At 45.3% G+C, this 23,570-nt stretch overlaps 1 protein-coding gene across 4 annotated transcripts in view; it reads left to right on the top strand.

Moving 5' to 3' along the window:
- Positions 1 to 23,570, top strand: part of RASSF5 (Ras association domain family member 5) — a 51,584-nt gene that overhangs the window by 3,396 nt on the left and 24,618 nt on the right. For 3 of the 4 annotated variants that reach the window (XM_069944537.1, XM_069944539.1, XM_069944540.1), the window contains exon 2: positions 5,907 to 6,016. In XM_069944537.1, coding sequence (XP_069800638.1) covers positions 5,907 to 6,016 — 110 coding nt within the window. Of the gene's footprint in view, positions 1 to 5,906; positions 6,017 to 22,966; positions 23,364 to 23,570 lie in introns of those variants that run through there. The other variant, XM_069944538.1, reaches the window with a different exon arrangement.

The following is a 23,570-nucleotide window of genomic DNA, read 5'->3' as shown; positions in this document are numbered from 1 at the left end:
ACCTTATCAGTCTCCTTCCCCCAGTTCTGAGCTGCTGCTTTCTGCTGAAGACACATCTTCTCTTCATCCCCCCTTCCATCCGAGTAAGCTCATGTGAACAGTGTCCCTGGCCGTCTGTTTCTGCACTGTGTAATGCCAGGAGATTTAATCTTAGCTCAGGCTACTTGTGACCTTACTGTGTGATTATCCCTACCGGCCTCACGAAGAACAGAAAACCAGCCAAGTACACTGTTTCCATGAAGGGAGGAGGGGGAGACAGAGAGAATAGCTCACACATAGTTTTCTGTGTCTTCAGCAGAAATCAGCAGCTCAGAACTGAAGGAAGGGGACAAAAAAAGGTAATGACATGTATGGAATGAATTGTTAGTCTGCAGGAGGGGGGGGGGTGATTTAACATGTATTTTACCCAAGTGGACTACCCCTTTAAGGCTCTATTACACATGGCAATTATCTGCAGAATCATCTGTGTAAGAAAGAGAGCGATCAGCTGAGGAGCTAGCAAACATTTGCTTGTCTGAATCGGTCTCTGCAGTAACAGCCTGCTCAGCCAATCACTGACTGAGAAGAGACAGCGCTGCGGCCAGTGATTGGCTGAGTGGGCTTTCACTGCAGAGACTGGTTCAGAAGCGTCTTCCCCTCAGCAATAATGTCCCTGTGTCCCCATATAGTAATAGTGCCCCATGTACCTCATATAGTAATAACATGTTGTGTGACGCCATATAGTAATTGTGAACCCTGTGCACCCTTATTGTAATGATGCCCCCTCTAACAATGCTCCTGTGCCTCCATATTGCCCCACTGTGCCCCCCTCATACTAAACCCCTAATAATATGATGCCCAGACAGACACAATGATGTGATAGCATCGTGTTAGCCAGTGCGGCGATCGCATACTGGCAGCTCATTGGCTGTATGCATATGAATAACAGAGGAGAAAACTCATAGCTCCCCAATCTGCCATCCTGGCTCCTTCCTATATCCCGCTGCTCCTCTTTTCTTCCTGCTTCTGAGATTAGATTCCCCAGCAGGATCTGCCCACTCAGCCAAACACAGTGGGCAGGAACTGCTCTCCTCATCTCCTCATATGGGAATGAGAGAAGAGGATCTAGAATGGAAGCTGCGGGGGAAGGTTCTGTTGTTTTGCTTATGGTGCAGGGTGTAAAGTGAAGGATTAGGCTAAATGCACAGATCCCTTTCAGCTTTTACTGTCAGGAAATACCCATCAGGAAGTGCTTCAGGAAACCATCAGTATTTCCTCACAGTAAAAGATGCAAAACAAGAGTCCGTGGAGCCTCAGTTACGAGTCTCAAAACACGGGATAGCCAGATATCTCTAGCCTGTTGCCAACGGGGTGCCTCCATGATGGGGAGAGCACCACACCACCCTGATAAATAACCCCTTAAGCCCCGCTCAGTTGCGAGTATTGGAACATAGACAGGGAAAAAACAGGGTGGCCCCTTTTGTCAATGTCTAACTCAAGGTGCGAGTATTGTGATCATGACAAGGGCTTGCAAAGGCAGGCTTCCATCCACAGACAGCCATTTCGGGGTTTTTGCCCCTCGTCAGTGTGGGGTAGGATTCTGGCTAGTTGGGGCAATGAAAAATCAACCAACAAAACACAGTAATCACTGAACTCAAGGAGAACAGCGAATACTCGCACCTTGAGTTAGACATTGACAAAAGGGGCCACCCTGTTGTTTCCCTGTCTATGTTCCAATACTCTCAACCGAGTGGGGCTTAAGGGGTTATTTATCAGGGTGGTGTGGTGCTCTCCCCATCATGGAGGCACCCCGTTGGCAACAGGCTAGAGATATCTGGCTATCCCGTGTTTTGAGACTCGTAACTGAGGCTCCACGGACTCTTGTTTTGCATATTTAAATTTTTGGGGGCATCAGTGGAGACTCTTGATTGAGTACTTCATTGGAATTTTTTTCGCTGTTCTCCTTGAGTTCAGTGATTACTGTGTTTTGTTGGTTGATTTTTCATTGCCCCAACTAGCCAGAATCCTACCCCACACTGACGAGGGGCAAAAACCCTGAAACGGCTGTCTGTGGGTGGAAGCCTGCCTTTGCAAGCCCTTGTCATGATCACAATACTCGCACCTTGAGTTAGACATTGACAAAAGGGGCCACCCTGTTGTTTCCCTGTCTATGTTCCAATACTCGCAACCGAGTGGGGCTTAAGGGGTTATTTATCAGGGTGGTGTGGTGCTCTCCCTATCATGGAGGCACCCCGTTGGCAACAGGCTAGAGATATCTGGCTATCCCGTGTTTTGAGACTCGTAACTGAGGCTCCACGGACTCTTGTTTTGCATATTTAAATTTTTGGGGGCATCAGTGGAGACTCTTGATTGAGTACTTCATTGGAATTTTTTCCGCTGTTCTCCTTGAGTTCAGTGATAACTGTGTTTTGTTGGCTCACAGTAAAAGATAAATAAAAATACATACCTGCTGCATGCATACAGCACCGCGCTCTTTCGGAATTCTATGGGGTCACCTTACCAGAATTTCAGATGAAAATAGGAGAGGTTGTAAAATTTCCTGACCTTTTCTTTTTTTGGAACAGACACCCTTCAGGAAAAAAAACTGAGAGGTGTCCATGCCCAATTGTCCATGCCCAAAAGTCTAAAGGTCTGAAAATTTATCCAGATTTCCTAAAAAGAAATCCAGTTAAAGGATAACTATAATCTTTAGTGGGTGGCAAGATACATTGTAAAAAAAAACCCCGGCCGCTGTGCTCCATATGCAAGTACGTGTCGCATACGGATTTCTTCCAGCAGCGCAGATGATTGCATGCAATGCAACTGCAATCACTGCACTGCTGAAAGAAATCCCTATCTGGCATGTTCCTGCATCAGGAGCGCAGCAGCAGGTTTTTTGACAGTGTATCCTGCCGTCTGCTAAAGATTATAGTTACCCTTTAAATTTACTAGACGTGTGCATGTGGCGTTACTCAGCACACTGCCACTATCTGGTCACACTGATGACTATAATACCCAAGGTGCCGTAATTACACTTAAGGTGCACTTGGCAAATGGCCATTAACTCCAATAACCAACAATAACACGTTAGAAGAACCCGTCTTCACACAAGGGGCTCCTATGCCCCTTATACATTAAAGCAAGCAGACATTGATGGGTACTAATGGTTGATACAGCCATAGGTCAAAGGCCGTATCCATGTTTTCCAAGACTCCCTGTGGCTGCATCCAGCTTCTTCAGCCACCGGTAATCAAAGGCCGAATGATCGTACTTGAACATGCTCGAGTCGCAGTCATCTCTAGTTGAGGACCATAGACATTCTGTGCCTAAATGATTGGTCCTTACCTAACATGGCCAGGAGAAGCATTCATTTTACATGATATCCACTGGAGGGGCCTGGGGGGCTTCGGGAGGCTATTAATGATTATCTTCAGTGGAATAGGAGGACAGAATAGAGAACAAGACTTTCCTGACGTACGACTGACGCAATGTCGGTAATTATGCAGCAATTAGTGTCTCATTCTCATTTCCCAGGAACGTGTAAATTGTTATTGCCGCTTTATTTCCATCAATGGCTGCAGGATTGGTAGCTTACACAAGCAGGCGCTGCTCTGTCACAGGGTTGTGAGCCTCGCCAATGGGTCAGCAGAACAGCTGAATAATACAAGAATAAATATAGCTGCCAATGTTTCAATCTGTTTTCTCTTCTTTTTATGTTTCTACTTATTAATGTGTTTGTGCAACTAAAATTATTAAAGGAGAAGTCCCACGAAAATCAAACATCACTGATACCAGAACATAATAAAGATTGTGTACTTACCTGTCCAAATGCCCCCGCAGCACTGCTCTCACTACTCTCAGACAGCCTCCAGATGTCATTTTCTCACGGCCCCAGTGGTGGATTGCCTGCTCAGCCAGTCAGTGACTGCTGTAGTATCCCGCCCCACACACTGATTGGCTGAGCAGGCAATCCATCAGCAGGGCCGTGACGTGCAGTAGGCCAGTGGTCAACGGATGGGTAAGTATACATTCTTTAATATATTCCTCCACCCCCAGCCTGCCAGTGATTTTTTTATTTTCACATGACTTCTTCTTTAACCCTTCACTGCTTATATTAAATCAAGGCTACACAGTGACAGGGGCTGCAAGACCAATATTCAGCTGAAGGATTTTTTTTGCAATTTCTGGGCCACTTTTGTGTCACAGTTAAAACCCATTTACTTACCTTAGGTGCCTGATTTACAGGCAGTTTTTGGTTGTGCAACCCCTCTGACCGTCAAGATCACTGTGTAGACATTGCTACTGTTGTAGATTGTGTGCTCAAAGGGATCGTCTGGGAAAAATTTATACTAAGCCATGCTGCTGTGTGGGGGACATGACAGTGATGTATACAGTGGTACCTCGTTCAAGAGTAACTTGGATTAAAAGCGTTTTGCAAGAAGCGCTTACAGTTTTTCAAAATTGTAACTTGGTTTAAGAGTATTGCTTTGGTTTAAGAGCTCCCTGTACTGGGTGGGGGAGGGGGGGGGGAGGGGCATGGTCTACATAGCAGGGTCTACAGCCCTGTACTCTGACCCAGGAAGTCTCCCTCACCTTCCAAATCATAGCAGATCCACTTCAGGCTGGGGCTTACATCAGGGGACAGGACTGTAGAGATAATCTCTTCATAGCTGTAACCCCTCTCTACCCGGACAGAGTGTGGCATTTATGTGCCCACATGTGCCCTGCTCATTCCTTCATGCTCCCTGCAGTCTCTGTCAGCCCGTGTGTTCCCCATTCTCTCCATTCCTGCTAAAATGTGCCTGCACTTACACTCAGCTATACACACTGCTGCTATAATGTGCCTGCACTTACACTCAGCCATACACATTGCTGCTATAATGTGCCTGCACTTACACTCAGCTATACACACTGCTGTATAGAAAGGTTTCTGTCACTGACCTCCTGCACACCTCTGTGATTCTCACTTCCTGATTGGTCCATGCTGAACACCCCCCCCTTCCCCCATTGCTATCATGTGACCACATAGACCTCTGACAGCAGCCCTGCTTCTCTATTCTAGCCTGTTCTACTACGCTACTGCATTATGGGGATCTGCAGTTCCATTCTGTATCTACAAACTGTTGTGTTATTAGGTTTATGCTCTTACTATACATTATACACCACATGCTGATTGCTATACTGTACAGTAAATTATAATATCACATATTCAACTGTTTCTAAATGTTTGTTTAACATGTTATTCAGAATTTTAAAAAATCCTTATTTGTGGGGTGGGGAACAAATTTTCTGCATTTCAATGATTTCTTATGGGAAAATTTGCTTTGATTTGAGAGTGGATTTGGATTATAAGCACGGCCCCGGAACAAGTTCGTAATCCAAGGCCCCACTGTACTTACCTGTCCCACTCCTCCAACCTCTGCCAGATCCTAGGCCAGATCCTCTGCATTGCTGTTAGCATTTTAAAAACATTCAATAACATGCCGCTCCCAGTGGAAATGGCCTCTCAACATAGGCTCTATACTGACTGGCCATTTCCTATGGGAACAAGATGTCAGCAGATGTAATGAGAACGCTGACAGCAGCGGTGGGGAGCGGGACAGGTAAGTATACACCACCCGTCATGTTCCCCATAGCCCTGGCAGTATGGCTAAGTATTATTTCTTCCTGAGCAGACATACTAGCAGATTTAATAGAGGGAATAACTCCCTGTAAGAGCTGCTACCAGTCTTCTCGTTCCTGTTCCAATCTCTGATAGAGTTTGGACAGGGTGAAGAAGTCAGGATTGAGCAACCACTCTCTTTAAGGATATCAAGGGTTTAATGATCTACAAATGTCATCTTGAATAAAGGCCATGTATCTAAAGAGGCAGCAAGCCCAATGATGAGCTATCACGTCTGATAATGTGCACTTATCCTTATACACAGATTATAAATTATCTCGTCACTGGGAATGTCAGAGCCTGATCCATCTCGAGCACAACCATGAGAGCGGCCCCGTATCTCCGGAGAAGAAATTCATCCTCCAGATGCAGAAGGTAACATCTCTGCCCTATGTTTTATCGCTCGGCCACCAGATACAGCAGCTATTTTCAGCTACACTTTCCCAGTCTTATTTTTAGTAGATCCTTTAAATGATTTATTATTTAGGTGCAGAAAGGCGGCGTATAGTGTTTCCCTCTATCGTTCCCCATGCTCGGTCTCGCCATGCACTGATTACACATCCAACACAAATACTAATCTTCTAGCACCTTCTCCTAGCAACCCCATCCGTCTCCATGACGGGAAGCAAACGATTCTTATATGCAGAGCCCTGCAGGCCCAGTGCAAGGTGATATAGCTCACATCATTGATCTCCCATCAATGGAATGGTCATCTACTGGCAACACCTACTGTGTCCATAGGAGAAGTATAATTGTCTTATTTACTCTCTCCTCCCATGCATCTTCAGCATTATGGGTTATATACTGTATACTGTGCGCTGTATGACATGTACAGTATTTGCATGTCCAGCACTGAGTAGAGGGAGCAAAGGCTGCTCACAGTCATATTGCAAAGCAATAGACATGTCAAATCTTTGGGCGGATTGCGCTTGAGAAATCACAAGTATTGTATTGCCCCCCAAAAGTTATACAAATCACCAATATACACTTATTACGGGAAATGCTTATAAAGCGCTTTTTTACGCATACTACTGCATTAAGGCTTCACTTCCTGCATAACATGGTGATGTCACTTCCTGGATAACATGGCGACGTCACTTCCTGGATAACATGGTGATGTCACTTCCTGGATAAAAATGGTGATGTCACTTCCTGAATAACATGGTGATGTCACGACCCAACTCCCAGAGCTGTGCGGGCTGTGGCTGCTGGAGAGGATGATGGCAGGGGGATGCTCAGTGTCCCTCCAGTGCCCTGTGTCCCTCAGTGTCCCCCTGCCATCATCCTCTTCAGCATCCACAGCCCGCACAGCTCTGGGAGTCGGGTCGTGACATCACCATTTTATCCAGGAAGTGACATCACCATTTTATCCAGAAAGTGACATCACCGTGTTACCCAGGAAGTGATATCACCATGTTATCCAGGAAGTGACATCACCATGTTATCCAGGAGGTGAAGCCTTGATGCAGTAGTAAACGCAGGGAAAAAAGCACTTTATAAGCATTTGCCGTAATAAGTGTATATTGGGGATTTGTATAACTTTTTTTGGGGGGGGGGAATACAATAGTTTAATAAAAATTTTCACTGGACTTCTCCTTTAATTCTGTAGTGTGAACATACCCTAAAACTGCTTATCAAGGGGCATGTTCTGGGTCCAGATCTCCAGTTTTAATAAGAGCTAACTACACACTGATGGTGTCCTGCTTAGTCCTTCCCCATTATCTATAACGGTGGAGACTGCAGGCTGCGGTGATATACCTTCTGTTTTACAGATTGAGGTCATACTTTTTTTTTTTGTCCTAGTAAAAATATTGTCAAATGAGTATTTCCTTTAACCCTTTTAGGACCATGGCTTTAAAGTGAATGTATCATCAAAAAATTACTTATTATTCAAATAATTATGTTAAACATATTTTTAAAGAATTTTTGGTGACGTGTTTTCTAATTTTACATTTTTCTATACATATATAATAATCCTGAGATCTTGCAGTTTTCATTCTCACCACTCAGGCCAAAACTAAGATGAGACTTTCTGTTGTGTCTGTGGTGATAAGAAGCTGCAGTAAAGTGATCTGAACAGCATTGCAGCGTCATGTGACACCAGCAGATAGAGGAGACTATAGCAGCTCCCGGTGGAATGACCTTGTTATTTACAGGTCACAGAGTGCTCAGTAATGTTTTATATTCACCTCAAGGGGAGAGTCTGTCTATCGTCATCTATGTCCTTGAGGCTTGCTGTAAAGCATGTTACTAAATGCTGTTAAGAACAACCCAGGCAATATGGCCACCCCCATAACAATGTACGAAAAGTGACATAAAAAAAAATTATAGTCAGAAAATCTGATTCTATTCAGTAAAAGAAAATTTAGGTGACACATTCCCATTAAGGACCCATTTAGAAATCTGACCTGTCTGAACTTATCCTAATGATTCTGATACCCATACAATTTTCTTGTGAAAAATGCCCCAATTGCATGAAAAAGTGGCAACATTAGTGTTAAAGGAGTTCTCCACCTAAGAGCGAAAAAATTAAATGCTAGTTGCTCTTACTCACCAAGCACCCCTCTTTAGTATTTTGAGCCATCTCCTGTCTTTCTAGCTGCTGCCATTCCTGAGTTACAAGTTTTTCTAAAAGCTGATGATTTAGCAGAGCTGATGCGCGAATGGTATAGCAGAGCTGACGCATGCATGGTGTAGCAGAGCTGACGCATGCATGGTGTAGCAGAGCTGATGAGTGCATGGTGTAGCAGAGCTGACCCGCGCATGGTGTAGCTATGTGCTGCATAATGGGCATCTGTTTACCCTGGGTGGGGGTCTAGTGTAGGTTTAGATCTCTGCTTGCTGACTGTAAATAAAAACATACTAGTTCCATCCAGACTCTAAGAACATCTATAACACTTACAATATGCAGAGCTGTAACACAAAGACAGGTACAAATGCCTGCATTCACTGACAGCAAGCAAAGATAGAACTATAACTTTTCATATTATAGAAACCTGGGCTCAGGGACACATGGAAGCAAGCACAGGTGCATGGAGATGATGCAGATAATGTCTCCTGGGGGTCAGGTTACCAAGTCAATAGACAGCTAAACCGCCCCCCAGAGATGAGATCACATGTCCTGTGACTACAAAGGAAGGGGGGAAGATGGAGCTGAGCATGGTCAGAGCGGACCCAGAGTAGAGTATTTTATATGTCCAGAGCGGATAAGAATGACAAAAAAACAGGGATAGGGTGCAAGATAGGTTATACCTGTGTATTAGACATAGGGTGGTATTGGGAAGAGGGACTGTTTAGAATATTGTTTTTGTTACCAGGATAACCCCTGTAAACCATGTAGGTTTAATTATGTGATAACTTTATTTATACACATGCGACAATACCAAATATGTGTATATTTATTATTTGCATTGGGGGATATGGGGATTATGTATGTATTTCAATATATATATATATATATATATATATATATATATATATATATATATATATATATATACATACATACAGTATATATATATATATATATATATATATATATATATATATATATATATATATATATTTATTTATTTATTTATTTTTTACTTTAGATTTTACTGTCCCACCTTGGGGACTTTATCCGACAGATTTTTAAAGCCAAAGCTAAGAATGGATTCGAGAATCTCAGTCTTTCCTTTATGACCTGTTCTCTGTTTATTGTCTGTTCCTGGCTTTGGCTTCAAAAATCTGTCAGATAACTGTCTCTGTGTAAAGGCACCCTTAGGGCTGAGCCTGACCATCCACCATAGTTATGGCCCTTGAGGCCTCCAGTTGTCATAGCTATTATCGGGGCTTCGCACAGCCCTAATGGTGAACAGAGGGAGAATTCTTCCTCTGTTCTTCCGTATAGATGCTGCAATCGCACTGACTGCAGCATCTATAGGGTTAACTGCCTGGATCTGAGCGCAGTAGTTGCAGCGGGTGCCTGGCTATCACTGACAGCTCCTGCATCCGTTCCATCCAAGGACGTAACTGTACGTTCTTGATCAGGAACGTACCACAAAAATGGACATACAGTTAGATCCCTGGTACCAAAGGGGTTAAAGGGGTTTTTCTCCAAACCAAATCACAACGGTAATTTAGGTGGGATTGTTCCTAAAGCGCTATCTTTCTGTCTCTCATTACACGGGTGTTTAGGCTGGTAAGGGAGAGGGATCTTGATCAATGTAATATACCAGTTGCCATGGCTATTGTCATAATAATACACCTTTGAATGAGATATTTCATGTGTGGGTGGCTACACGTGGGCAGCAGCTGCTTTGTGATATGTGAAGTTACTGGCAATCTATGTATGCTCGGTTTTAATATAAGCGGATATTTCGTCTCTTAACCAGCAACCTGGAAATACGGTCAAGAAGCATTTCATAGAGAAGGAGATGAGCACACTGATGGAGTTTTGTTGGGTAGGATGCAGTAAACATGGCCGCTTTCTTCCAAAAACAGCACTGCTCTTGTCCTCAGTTTGGGTGTGGGGGGGTTTGCAGCTCAGTTACATTAAAGTGAATGGAGCTGAACTGCAATACCAGACACAACCTGAGGACAGGGGTGGTGCTGTTTCTTTTTTTTTTTTTTAAGTAGCTGTGCATTTCTTAAATTATCACATAAAATGTTATTAAAGGGATCGATCCTGTCAGACTAATCTGATCGGCTTCTATGAAGAGGTAAGTTATAGATTGGACCTGGGGGAGGCTGTGGATGTTGTGTGTCTGGACTTTTCAAAGGCATTTGATACTGTGCCGCATGAAGGGTTGGTCTACAAAATGAGGATGCTGGGACTCGGGGAAAACGTATGCAAATGGGTAAGTAACTGGTTGTGTCATAGAAAACAGAGGGTGGTCATTGATGGAACATATTTAGATTGGGTTTTAGTTGCTAGTGGGGTACCACAGGGGTCAGTGTTGGGTCCACTTCTTTTTAATATTTTTTATTAATGATCTTGTAGAGGGGCTACAGAGTAGAATCTCCATTTTTGCAGATGATACTAAACTGGGTAAAGTAATCAGTACAGAGGAGGATAATATCATATTACAGAGGGATTTGGAGAAGCTGGAGGCTTGGGCGGTGAAATGGCAAATGAAGTTTAATGTGGATAAATGTAAGGTTATGCACTTGGGCCGTAGAAATAATAAGTACAGTTATGTGCTAAATAATAAAACACTGGGTAAAACTACTTCCGAAAAGGACCTGGGGGATTGGTGGACAGTAAACTCAACTTTAGTGATCAGTGCCAGGCAGCAGCTGCCAAGGCTAATAAAATAATGGGATGCGTCAAAAGAGGCCGAGATGCTAAAGAGGAGAACATAGTTTTGCCTCTTTATAAATCACTGGTCAGACCACACATGGAATACTGTGTACAGTTTTGGGCACCGGTATATAAGAAGGACACAGCTGACCTAGAGCGGGTGCAGAGGAGGGCAACAAAGGTCATTAAGGGAATGGGTGGGTTACAGTACCAGGACAGGTTATCAAGCTTGGGGTTATTTACGCTAGAAAAAAGACGTCTTAGGGGCGATCTGATCACAATGTACAAATATATGAATGGACAGTACAGAGATCTTTGTAGTGGTCTTTTTACTCCTAGGTCTGTAACAATGACAAGGAGGCATCCTCTACGTCTAGAGGAAAGAAGATTTCATCATCAGCATCGACGCGGGTTCTTTACTGTACGAGCGGTAAGACTGTGGAACTCTCTGCCACATGATGTTGTCATGGCCGATTCATTAAATAAGTTCAAGGGAGGCCTGGATGCTTTTCTTAAACAATATAATATCACAAGTTATGGGCATTAGATTTCCGGTGATACGTTGATCCAGGGATTGTTCTGGTTGCCATTGGAGTCGGGGGGGGGGGGGAGGGGAGTTTTCTCCCTGTGGTGGGGCGGTTGTCGTCTGCCTCGCGGGGGTTTTTGCCTTCCCTGGATCAACACAGTAGGGTTCCCCTAGGTTGAACCTGATGGACTCTTGTCTTCTTTCAACCTTATTTACTATGTTACTATGTTACTAAATTATCACATTCCTGATCTTGCATGAAAAACGGCGCAAACTGAATAAAAACTCATTCAAAAGTCACATATATGCAAATGAGCCGTCACACAGCCCCATAGACCAATAAATAAAAACGTTATAAGAGTCAGAATAGGGCAAATTTGAGCGCGTTGAGGGTTTTTTTTTTTTTAGATGGCTGTGATTGGGCTGTCATTACAGATGGACCAATCACAGTGAGAATGACAGGAGGAGCTGGCTGTTGACAGGTCTCTCCTCCTCTGTGTTTTGGATGGGAGAGAACAGCAGCGTCAGCACAGTACTGGAATCACAAGCATACACAATAACACAGATCTAAGCAGAGAGATATAAGTATCCTCCGATGCTGCATACATCCTTCTGACCCTTTAACCCCAACAATCTGATGGAACTTAAAAATACCCTATAGGGCAGCGCTTCTCAACCTTTTTCTACTGGAGCCTCACCAGGCAGACCAATGGGAAGCGGGGGCTTCACCAGACAAACCAGGGGCCTCACCAGGCAGACCAATGGGAAGCCAGGGCTTCACCAGACAGACCAGGGGCCTCACCAGGCAGACCAATGGGAAGCGGGGGCTTCACCAGACAAACCAGGGGCCTCACCAGGCAGACCAATGGGAAGCCAGGGCTTCACCAGACAGACCAGGGGCCTCACCAGGCAGACCAATGGGAAGCCAGGGCTTCACCAGACAGACCAGGGGCCTCACCAGGCAGACCAATGGGAAGCGGGGGCTTCACCAGACAAACCAGGGGCCTCACCAGGCAGACCAATGGGAAGCCAGGGCTTCACCAGACAGACCAGGGGCCTCACCAGACTGACCAGGGGCCTCACCAGACAGACCAGGGGCCTCACCAGACTGACCAGGGGCCTCACCAGACAGACCAGGGGCCTCACCAGACTGACCAGGGGCCTCACCAGACTGACCAGGGGCCTCACAAGACTGACCAGGGGCCTCACCAGACTGACCAGGGGCCTCACCAGACTGACCAGGGGCCTCACCAGACTGACCAGGGACCTCACCAGACTGACCAGGGGCCTCACCAGACTGACCAGGGACCTCACCAGACTGACCAGGGGCCTCACCAGACTGACCAGGGACCTCACCAGACTGACCAGGGACCTCACCAGACTGACCAGGGGCCTCACCAGACTGACCAGGGACCTCACCAGACTGACCAGGGGCCTCACCAGACTGACCAGGGACCTCACCAGACTGACCAGGGGCCTCACCAGACTGACCAGGGACCTCACCAGACTGACCAGGGACCTCACCAAACTGACCAGAGGCCTCACCAGACTGACCAGGGGCCTCACCAGACTGACCAGGGGGAAGCCTGGGCCTCATCAACTGTGGTGGAAGTCCATTTAAAAAAATAATGCTTGGGCTACCTTCCACCTGTCTCCTAAGCTCTATGTACCAATAATGCAAGTATTTAAAGGGAACCTGTCACCCCCCGTACCGGGGTGACAGGCTCCCGACCCCCCGTTAGAGACCCCTATACTTACCTCATCCCGCCGGGTCCCGCTTCTGGATTCGGTCGGGTCCCGGAGATCTCAGCCGCTGCAGCCCGGCGCGCGCGCTGAGAGATGAGTCCAACGCTCATAGAGAATGACAGGAGAGTCCAGCGCTCCGTCATTCTCTATGAGCGTTGGACTCATCTGTCAGCGCGCGCGCCGGGCTGCAGCGGCTGAGATCTCCGGGACCCGAACGAATCCAGAAGCGGAACCCGGCGGGATGAGGTAAGTATAGGGGGCTCTAACGGGGGACGGGAGCCTGTCACCCCGGCACGGGGGGTGACAGGTTCCCTTTAATAACTTAATGGGGTATTCCACCTAAGAGCTAAAAAAAAAAATGATATGCCCCAAAACCTAGCTTGTCTTACTAAACAAGTCCTCCTGACTATCTTGAGCCAATTTCTGTTATTCTAGCTGCTGCCATTCCTGAGTTACAAGTTTTTCCCATCATGCATCTCCCTGATTGGTCTGTTTGTGTACTCGCCCCCTTAGCTTTCTTTCCTGCCCGCTGCTGTCATTACTATTGCAGTAACCACAGAGTTGTTTTTTTCACTGATTTTGCATCACATCACCCCAGTATGTATTCCATACTAGCTGATGATATAGCAGAGCTGACACGTGCTCGGTGTAGCTACAGTATGTGCTGCATAACGGGCATCTGTTTACTGGGGGTGGGGGTGTAGTGTAGGTTTAGATCACTGACAACAAGCAGAGATAGAACTATAGGACACATGGAAGTCTATGGAAGCAGCTCTTAGGGCTCTTTCACCCACTGTTTTGGCAGTGTTTTAAAGGGGCACTCCGGCTAGGACCACTTTTTTCACAATCGGGGGGGGGGGGGGGGGGGGGTTGGTTGTGGATGAAAACAATTACATTTACTTACCTCCATAGATCTCACTGCTTTGATCCCCGGTTTCGGGCAGCTTCCTGGTGACACCTCAGACCTGTTCAGCCATTCAGCAGCAAAGACGGCCCCCAAAGGACCAGACAGAGTTGGTGCAAGGCATTGGGGGACAAGACAAGTATTCGTGGTCAGCAGACCAGGTCGTCCGGGCAGGTGGCTTGGGGTGGAAGGTCAGACAATCCGAGTCAGCAACAGGAGAAACAAAGTGTACAGACAGGGGTTAGACAGGAAACGTAATCCAAAGAACAGGCACAGGTCAGGATACACAGGAATACAGCAGACAGATACCATTGCTACGTGTGCAAGAATGCAACAACACTCAGACAGGGAAGGGCAGGTGGAACTAGTTTAAATAGGTGCAGGTGGCTTTGGGTTGGCATACAGCAGTAGCAGGTAGGGACAAGCTGCCTCTATAAATCTAGAGCAGTTTGCTGAATGCACACCCTAGTGGCCAGAATTGTCACTGCAGCAAGGATTAGAAGGATGGAGAAGACAGCAGAAGACATGAGGCCGAGCTGCACCAGAAATAGCAAAGGAGTGGACCGGAGCACGACGTACCATGAGAATAGGGAACCTGTGGACCAGTCACCCCAGGAATGGTCACAGCCAAAACAAGTTAATAGACCATGCCTAGTAAGTTTGGTCTAACATTAGCTGGATGAGCATTTATTTTGGCTTGTATATATATATATATATATATATATATATATATATATATATACATATTTGATAACAGAAATGTGGTGGAAAACCTCTCTATAATAAAATAAAATTGGACCTTTGAGAAGCACAGTTTGGAGGTTCCTGAGCAGTAAGTAAAGGCGGCTGCTTTTTATCATTATTATGACAGAATTCCACTTCTTATTAATGAGCCCAATACTAACCATTCAGTCTGCGAAGTCTTCTCATCCATCACAATCACACATCCAGCCTGGCCGTCCCATTCACATGACACTGTAGTGAATGCCGCTAGGAGGCCTGTCCTATGTGAGGGATAGCAAGGCTTATTAAAGGTGAAAGCTGTAATATTATTATGATGACAGTTCCTGTTTACTTCTTATCATCGTTTTAACCCTCAGTAATTACCGACCAAATGATACAATAAAGAAGGACATTAGTCTTATATAGTTATAGTATAACATAATACAAAACTGCAGAGTAGAGCATCGGGGTTGCCTGGTTTAGAAAACTAATTTCCAAATATACTATAGAAAGGGTTATCCCCTGGGCAGGACCCCATCCATCACAAGAACCTTCTCCCTGAAATAAATATGGCTGAATAGAACTTTCACGTGTAACCTAATTTAGTGCTCAGCAATATTCAGGAGTCCCAGGCAGTGTCAGACTGGGGTATCTGGGGCCCACCAGAAGAAATAATTGCGCTGGGCCACTCCGCTGAGAGTAGTAGTAGGTGGTAGTACTGGGTAGGAACCCGGTTAGCCACTTGCCTGATGGTTGTCATGGTATGGGCACGAGGGATAGCAGCTGTAGACCGGGAACCTGACCGAGCGGGGGCAAGGCAGCAATTCTTTGTTGTCCTTAGTCAGGGCACCAATAATTACACCAATGCCAAGGTTCAGAAACAACGGTAGTTGTGTATTTATTATAACGGTGGTAACTAGTAGCAACAGTCTCTTCGGATGCAACCCGGTATAAGGCAGACTTGGATAAGGCAGAGTAATGGGTGATGCTGCAATAGGCTGTGGGCATAGCGTGCCAGATGATGGGAGTAGTAGTTATACTGAAGTTGAGATGCTGGGCGGAATTAAACTGAAATGAATACTTGCTGTTGATGATTAGAGAAGATGATGAAAGGAATGACTGAAGAACGGCACTTAGATCTTGTGGTTAGGATGAGAATCTTGAGAACTTGAGAAAAGAATGCAGCCAGGTCCCGATTGGACCGGAACACTTCTAGTCAGTGCAGCAGCAGGTACCGCAAGGTTGCGGCCTTGTTACACAGGAGCAGCAGCAACACACACCCTTCTCCCCCGAAGGTGGAGAGAAGACTTAGGTAGGACAGTAAGTCACATGGTATTCCCAGCCAAAGCTCGATGGCCATTGGGGTTACCATGGAAGCAGGGGACAGTCACGTGACACCAAGCCATTGCATCATCACACTATTAGGACATATAGGACCAAATATACATGAAAATGAGTGAAACAGCAGACCTGAATACTGAGAGGGGTGACACAATACACACAGTTTGCAGTGGACCATAGCTTTCCAGAACAGAGGCAACAACACACTGACTGACTCAGATATAAAGATACATTTTGAAGGAAACAACAAGAGAAGGAACTCTGTTCTGGGACATTGCATAATCCTGGGGGCCCACCAATGAAGAACCAGTGAGAAACAACATATCAGTCAGTCAGTGCAAATTCTAAAGCTGGGGACCCACCGGAAGATCCTCCTGTCCTCCGGTGGGCAAGTTCGACACTGGTCCCAGGCACATGCAAGTATTCTAGAGAAGGGTCAGTGATGAATTGCTTTATTTAAAGGAAAACTTTTGGCAGGTTTGTCCATCTGAACCTGCTTATAGTTCACACTCTTTTGACCCTTGACAAGGTATGTGACCACTGGGGGTGATGTTATTAGTGGTATGATACAGCTCAGCCAGAGATGGTAATTGTTGTGACGCCAGTGCTAGTCCAGTACACAGGTGTGGTTGTGGTACCTGCTTTGTGTTGTGGCTGGCTGTAATCCCCAAAATGGTCGGTGGCCTCCTGGGCTGTAGTGGGTCCCTTGGACTCTTGTCATGGTAGTCCTGAGTGGCAATTGACCCACCCGGACTATAGGTAGCGCCACCCACAGAGGGGGAAAAAATAACCTAAGGTATATAACTGGTGTGTATAGGTGCTGGTGCAGAGGAAAAGATGACTGAGTCCCAATGATGAAAAAAATAGAACAGCTTTACTGTACAGTCTCTTGATAATACAAAACACTTTTGCAGAAATAGATAAATCTTTGTACAGAGTTGAGAAGTAGAGGAGAGGAGTTTGTCAAGGGAGTCCCGACCCAATGTAGTATTGCGCTCTGCCAGAACTTGAGAGAATACTTGAGAGTGATAGATACTTGTACCCAGGTTTAGACTACAGTCTGACCACCTTCTGCCCTACAGTTTTGGGGTACTCATCCTAATAGGGTGATACAAGCCCCAGCCTTGGTTACCTGGGTGAAGCTAAGTTGCAGAGGGTGTCCTGGTTAACCTGCACTGCAGGATAGAAAACGTAGACCTTCTGGTAGCTTTGTTCTATCCAGGCTAGTTCCTTTTGTGTAGTAGGATACTGCTGTGCACCTTGTAGAGTGGTTCTCGGCGTGGGCTAGGATGATCCCCGACTTGTCTCCCTTGGTAGTGTCTAGCACTGCATAGTAGATAAAGTAGATAGACTGGAAGAGCTAAGTGTCTCTGGTTGCTTCTGCATGCACGTGTCTTAACCAACTCACTAACTAGACCACACTGAACTGACTTCCTCCCACAGGGGCTAACTAGCTACTTCCCCAGGGGCTGTGTTTTTGTGTGGAGAGCAGGGATACGCAGAGGAAGAAAGAGCACCTCCTATAGGTCAGCACTGAACACATGGTACAACAGTAACAGTAACCCACTGCTAACTACAGTTGTGCATGATAAAACTAGACTTAGAAATAACACTGACACCTAGTGTTGAAACTAGAGAATACTACCTTCATTACCACTGACCCTGAAGAGAGAACTTTACGACAGGTGCCTAGGGCACTTAACAGTGGGACACCACAAAGGGTCAAAAGAGTGGTTAAACCTCCAGCTTTTAGCTCACCCAGTTTTACTGAAATTCCCTCTATTTCTAGCATCCCACACCATTATTACTGTTTGGGGCACTAAAGGGTTGAGGAAAGTTAAGGAGGGTGCTGAAAAAGTGTGGAGTGTAAAATTTCAGCTTATTCTGCGGAGGTGGTCAAGGTGGAAAAAATAGCACAGCAATCCAGGCTGAATGATGAAGCAGAAGGAAAGTGAAGGCCTCTGATCAGAGAAGACGCCTCCTGTAAGTCACTGGATGTAACTAATCGCTTATGCGGTCTGTATTGGTAGTGATAGTTGTGACAGTGTGGCAGTATTACATAGGTATTATACAGTATTATCACTGGTAACATCGTTCTGTGTATAGAGCGTTTAGTTCACTAGCAGTAGAGAGGTAATATTTGTCTAGCACCCATAGGACTGATGGGCCCCACCAGCTGTAGATCTCTGCTACAGGGCACTCCTGGGAACCCAGTACACCTGTTGCAGATTCCCAGGTATCATGCAACTGTGTGTGCTCCTTTAAGACCACACTTACACTACTGTTCAAAAGTTTGGGGTCACATTGAAATGTCCTTATTTTTGAAGGAAAAGCACTGTACTTTTCAATGAAGATAACTTTAAACTAGTCCTAACTTTAAAGAAATACACTCTATACATTGCTAATGTGGTAAATGACTATTCTAGCTGCAAATGTCTGGTTTTTGGTGCAATATCTACATAGGTGTATAGAGGCCCATTTCCAGCAACTATCACTCCAGTGTTCTAATGGTACAATGTGTTTGCTCATTGGCTGAGAAGGCTAATTGATGATTAGAAAACCCTTGTGCAATCATGTTCACACATCTGAAAACAGTCTAGCTCGTTACAGAAGCTACAAAACTGACCTTCCTTTGAGCAGATTGTGTTTCTGGAGCATCACATTTGTGGGGTCAATTAAACGCTCAAAATGGTCAGAAAAAGAGAACTTTCATCTGAAACTCGACAGTCTATTCTTGTTCTTAGAAATGAAGGCTATTCCATGCGAGAAATCGCTAAGAAATTGAAGATTTCCTACAACGGTGTGTACTACTCCCTTTAGAGGACAGCACAAACAGGCTCTAACCAGACTAGAAAAAGAAGTGGGAGGCCGCGTTGCACAACTAAGCAAGTAGATAAGCACATTAGAGTCTCTAGTTTGAGAAACAGCCGCCTCACAGGTCCCCAACCAGCATCTTCATTAAATAGTACCCGCAAAACACCAGTGTCAACATCTACAGTGAAGACGCGGCTGCAGGATTTTGGGCTTCAGGGCAGAGTGGCAAAGAAAAAGCCATATCTGAGACTGGACAATAAAAGAAAAAGATTAAGATGGGCAAAAGAACACAGACATTGGACAGAGGAAGACTGGAAAAAAGTGTTGTGGACGGATGAATCCAAGTTTGAGGTGTTTGGATCATAAAGAAGAACGTTTGTGAGACGCAGAACAAATGAGAAGATGCTGGAAGAATGCCTGACGCCATCTGTTAAGCATGGTGGAGGTAATGTGATGGTCTGAGGTTGCTTTGGTGCTGGTAAGGTGGGAGATTTGTACAGGGTAAAAGGGATTCTGAGTAAGGAAGGCGATCACTCTGCACCGCCATGCCATACCCAGTGGACAGCGCTTGATTGGAGCCAATTTCATCCTACAACAGGACAATGACCCTAAACACACCTCCAAATTGTGCAAGAACTATTTACAGCAGAAGCAGCAGCTGGTATTCTATCATAGGTAATGGAGTGGCCAGCGCAGTCACCAGATCACCACCCCATTGAGCTGTTGTGGGAGCAGCTGGACCGTATGGTACGCCAGAAGTGCCCATCCAACCAATCCAACTTGTGGGAGCTGCTTCTAGAAGCGTGGGGTGCAATTTCTCCAGCTTACCCCAACAGATTAACAGCTAGAATGCCAAAGGTGTGCAATGCTGGAATTGCTGCAAAAGGAGGATTCTATGACGAAAGCAAAGTGTGATGTAAGAACAATGTTATTTCACATACAAATCATTATTTCTAACCTTGTCAATGTCTTGACTCTATTTTCTATTCATTTCACAACGTATGGTGGTGAAGAAGTGTGACTTTTCATGGAAAACACAAAATTGTTTGGGTGACCCCAAAATTTTGAACGGTAGTGTAAATTAGCAATGACAGACTCCTGGCGACTTCTGGTGCAGGCAACGTCACTGGAGCTGTGGTGATAGTGAAAAGTTAATTTTTCTTTATTTCCATAGATGCATAGAGGTGGTTTGTACAACTGTTCCCGATTCAGTTGTCATGCAACTGTGTGTGCTCCCAGGCACTTCTGGCAGCATCTCTGGAGCTGCAGAGGTAGTTATGTGACAAGTGAATTTTTCTTTAATTCCATGGATGCACAAAGGCGGTTTAATACTATATGGGGGGCACAGACGGGGCCCTATTACTATACAGTGTCTGCACAGAGAGGACTACTACACAAAGATACAATACAGGCAGGCAGCACTCCAATGCAGTGATAAAATGGCTTATCTATTCACCCATCATGTGCAATGTTTCAATTCCACAACCACGTCCTGCAGGAAGTGGTGTATACTTTCCAGTCTGACACAGTGCTCTCTGCTGCCACCTCTGTTCATGTCAGGAACTGTCCAGAGCAGCAGCAAATCCCCATAGAAAATCTTTATTTCCCGACTTTATCTTTCTGATTGCCTCAATATATAATAAAATATTACACTGATATTCACGAAATGTAAATGTATCTCTAACATATACCAATCTGTTCTGTATTCCTTTTCATTACCTGTTCTGTTTGTCATTTACAAAATTTGTTATTTATCCTTTCTACTAAGGATTTTCATATAGTTATTTTACACCCCCCCCCCCCCTGTACGACACTGTTTTGTCTGTACGAAAATATTGTGTGATGTCACATGTTATATTCCTTTTACTATGTATAAAAAAGAAAAATATAATTAAAAAAAAAAAAAAAAGAAAACCTTTCCTGCTCTGGACAGTTCCTGACATGGACAGAGGTGGCAGCAGAGAGCCCTGTGTCAGACTGGAAAGCATACACCACTTCCTGCAGCGCAAACAGCAGCTGATAAGTACAGGAAGGCTTGATCTATTCTTAAATAGAAATAATTTACAAATCTATATAACTTTCTGACACCAGTTGATCTAAAAGAAAAAAAAATGTTTCCCTGACTCCCCTTTAAATGTTATGGCTGATTGATATACTGTACACCCCTGCAGTTACTGCATTATTGTTGGATACATTCATTTACATTTTATTGTTTTTTTAAAACCCTGGGCACCCGCTCCTCACTGCTCCTCATTCATGGCCTGATAACATTACTGAAATGCCACGATATATTATCAGTGAACTATGACTATATACAACTACTCCATAGCAAGTCCCCATCCCACTTCTCTATTGCATTACAGCTTTACTGAACATTAGCCTGCGCCTTATGGACGACTCCGCTGAGTTTTCGCCAACATTGCTTTAACCTTTAACAGTCAGACATCTGTGGGTGGGAAAGTTATCACCCGTACTGCTAGCGGCCTCTCCGGAAATACTACGTAGAAACATCGCTGCTGGGTTTGTGCAAGAGGAAGTTAAGAAAGGTGCAGAAAGTTTCCTTCTCATATGAGCACTTGGTTTCTGCAGGTTTATTTTACTGTTTATATAGGGCAGCAGTGAAATATCATAAAGTCATGCCCAGAATTGGCTGTATATGAGTATAGGAATTGGATGGCATTGCATGATTCATTTTAGTTGATTATATAAACAGAAAAATGTAAATAAAAAAATGACTCACTGCTAGAAGGGAAGTAGCTTGTGGCTTGGTTTGCATGTAGTGGCCGAGGTGCTCTGTTCCATCATAGGGTAATGCTTCAACAGGAGAGAACCCCATAGAAAACCTCTCCTGTTCTGGACAGTTCCTGACATGGACAGAGGTGGCAGCAGAGAGCACTGTGTCAGACTGGAAAGTTCACACCACTTCATGTAGGACATACAGCAGCTGTCATCAAAAAGACCCCTCCCCAGGACACCACCCAAACGAGAGCCCAAATATTAGAATTCCAGTGGACTCTTAAAGGGGTTATCCAGCGCTACAAAAACATGGCCACTTTCTTCCAGAGACAGCCCCACTCTTGTCTCCAGCTTGGGCAGGGTTTTGCTGCTCAGTTCCAATGATGTGAATGGAGCTTAAAGGGGTTATCCAGCGCTACAAAAACATGGCCACTTTTCCCCCTACTGTTGTCTCCAGTTCAGGTGCGGTTTGCAATTAAGCTCCATTTACTTCAATGGAACTGAGCTTCAAAACCCCGCCCAATCTGGAAACAACAGTAGGGGGAAAGTGGCCATGTTTTTGTAGCGCTGGATAACCCCTTTAATTGCAAACCGCACCTGAACTGGAGACAAGAGTCGTGTTGTCTCTGAAAGAAAGTGGCCATGTTTTTGTAGCACTGGATAACCCCTTTAAGATAAATCGGTTGGATTGCCATCCTATGCACCCCCTTCATTAAATGTCAGACCCCCATTTACACACAAAGGGGGAGATTTATCAAACATGGTGTAAAGTGAAGCTGGCTCCGTTGCCCCTAGCAACCAATCAGATTCCACCTTTCATTTTCCAAAGAGTCTGTGAGGAATGAAAGGAGGAATCTGATTGGTTGCTAGGGGCGACTGAGCCAGGTTCACTTTACACCATGTTTGATAAATCTCCCCCAAATGTACAAAATTCCCCCTTTTTCTTCTACACGCCCTCTATTACCCTGCAGTGTGAGGCACAGATCACCGAGAAATGAATGTAAAGGGAAATTCTTCAATTATTTATACTCAAAATCCCCTCCGAAAGTTTACGGGAATTCCTGAGAGACAGAGGCTGGGTATATGGATAAGGTAATAGAGATGACAGCGGGATTCTGGTCACACAGGAAGACATCTATATACCCAATATACATATATACCTCTCGTCTCTGCACCTAGAAATCGCAGCCTCGAGAAGGGACATAAGGGAAGTGGTTTTACAGAAATACAAACTGCATTAGAGGAGGAGGAGGGAGGGGGCAGAGGAAAGAGAAGGCTGAGAACTACAGAGCTGTGTCTCTACCGGCTGACAGCCCAGCAGCAGCCGCAGCCGCAGCTCCTAGCCAGCCAGCCGTGCAGGTGCCTCAGCAATGGCAGGAGCACCGCCATACCTGTCCTAGCCTCACCGCTCTACTGTCTATGTGTCAGGGGGGGGAAAGCAAGAGACTGACATTATTAAAATACAAAGTGAACGGATATGGTTTACACAACCCCTGCTGACTGCTGACTCCTTGTACTTGGTTCTTCCATCACCGAGGGGCCCATGACAGTCAGCGGAAGTATGAGCAGTGGGTACTGCAGCCTGGAAGAGGACATCGAAGACTATTTCTTTACCGCCAGAGAGAACCTATCCAGGAAGACTGTAAAGGTAATGATACGTTACGTTACGGGGGTAGTGGGACGCCTGCCCATGTGCCTTGTGTGTGATGGGAGCCATAGGCTGCTAACTGGAAGGGGTTCCTGGCCCAAATGTCTGGTGTGTCCTGAAGTGACCAGAAGGAAAGGGGTCAAGTTGCCCCTGTAACTCTATGGATAGGAGTCGCAGGGGCATGTGGCATTTTGCATTGGGTCAATG

This window comes from Dendropsophus ebraccatus, chromosome 11, assembly GCF_027789765.1.
Source record: "Dendropsophus ebraccatus isolate aDenEbr1 chromosome 11, aDenEbr1.pat, whole genome shotgun sequence".
In the NCBI taxonomy this organism is placed as follows: domain Eukaryota; kingdom Metazoa; phylum Chordata; class Amphibia; order Anura; family Hylidae; genus Dendropsophus; species Dendropsophus ebraccatus.
The sequence above is the reverse complement of the archived record's forward strand: the minus strand, read 5'-3'. Positions and strand labels throughout refer to the sequence as shown.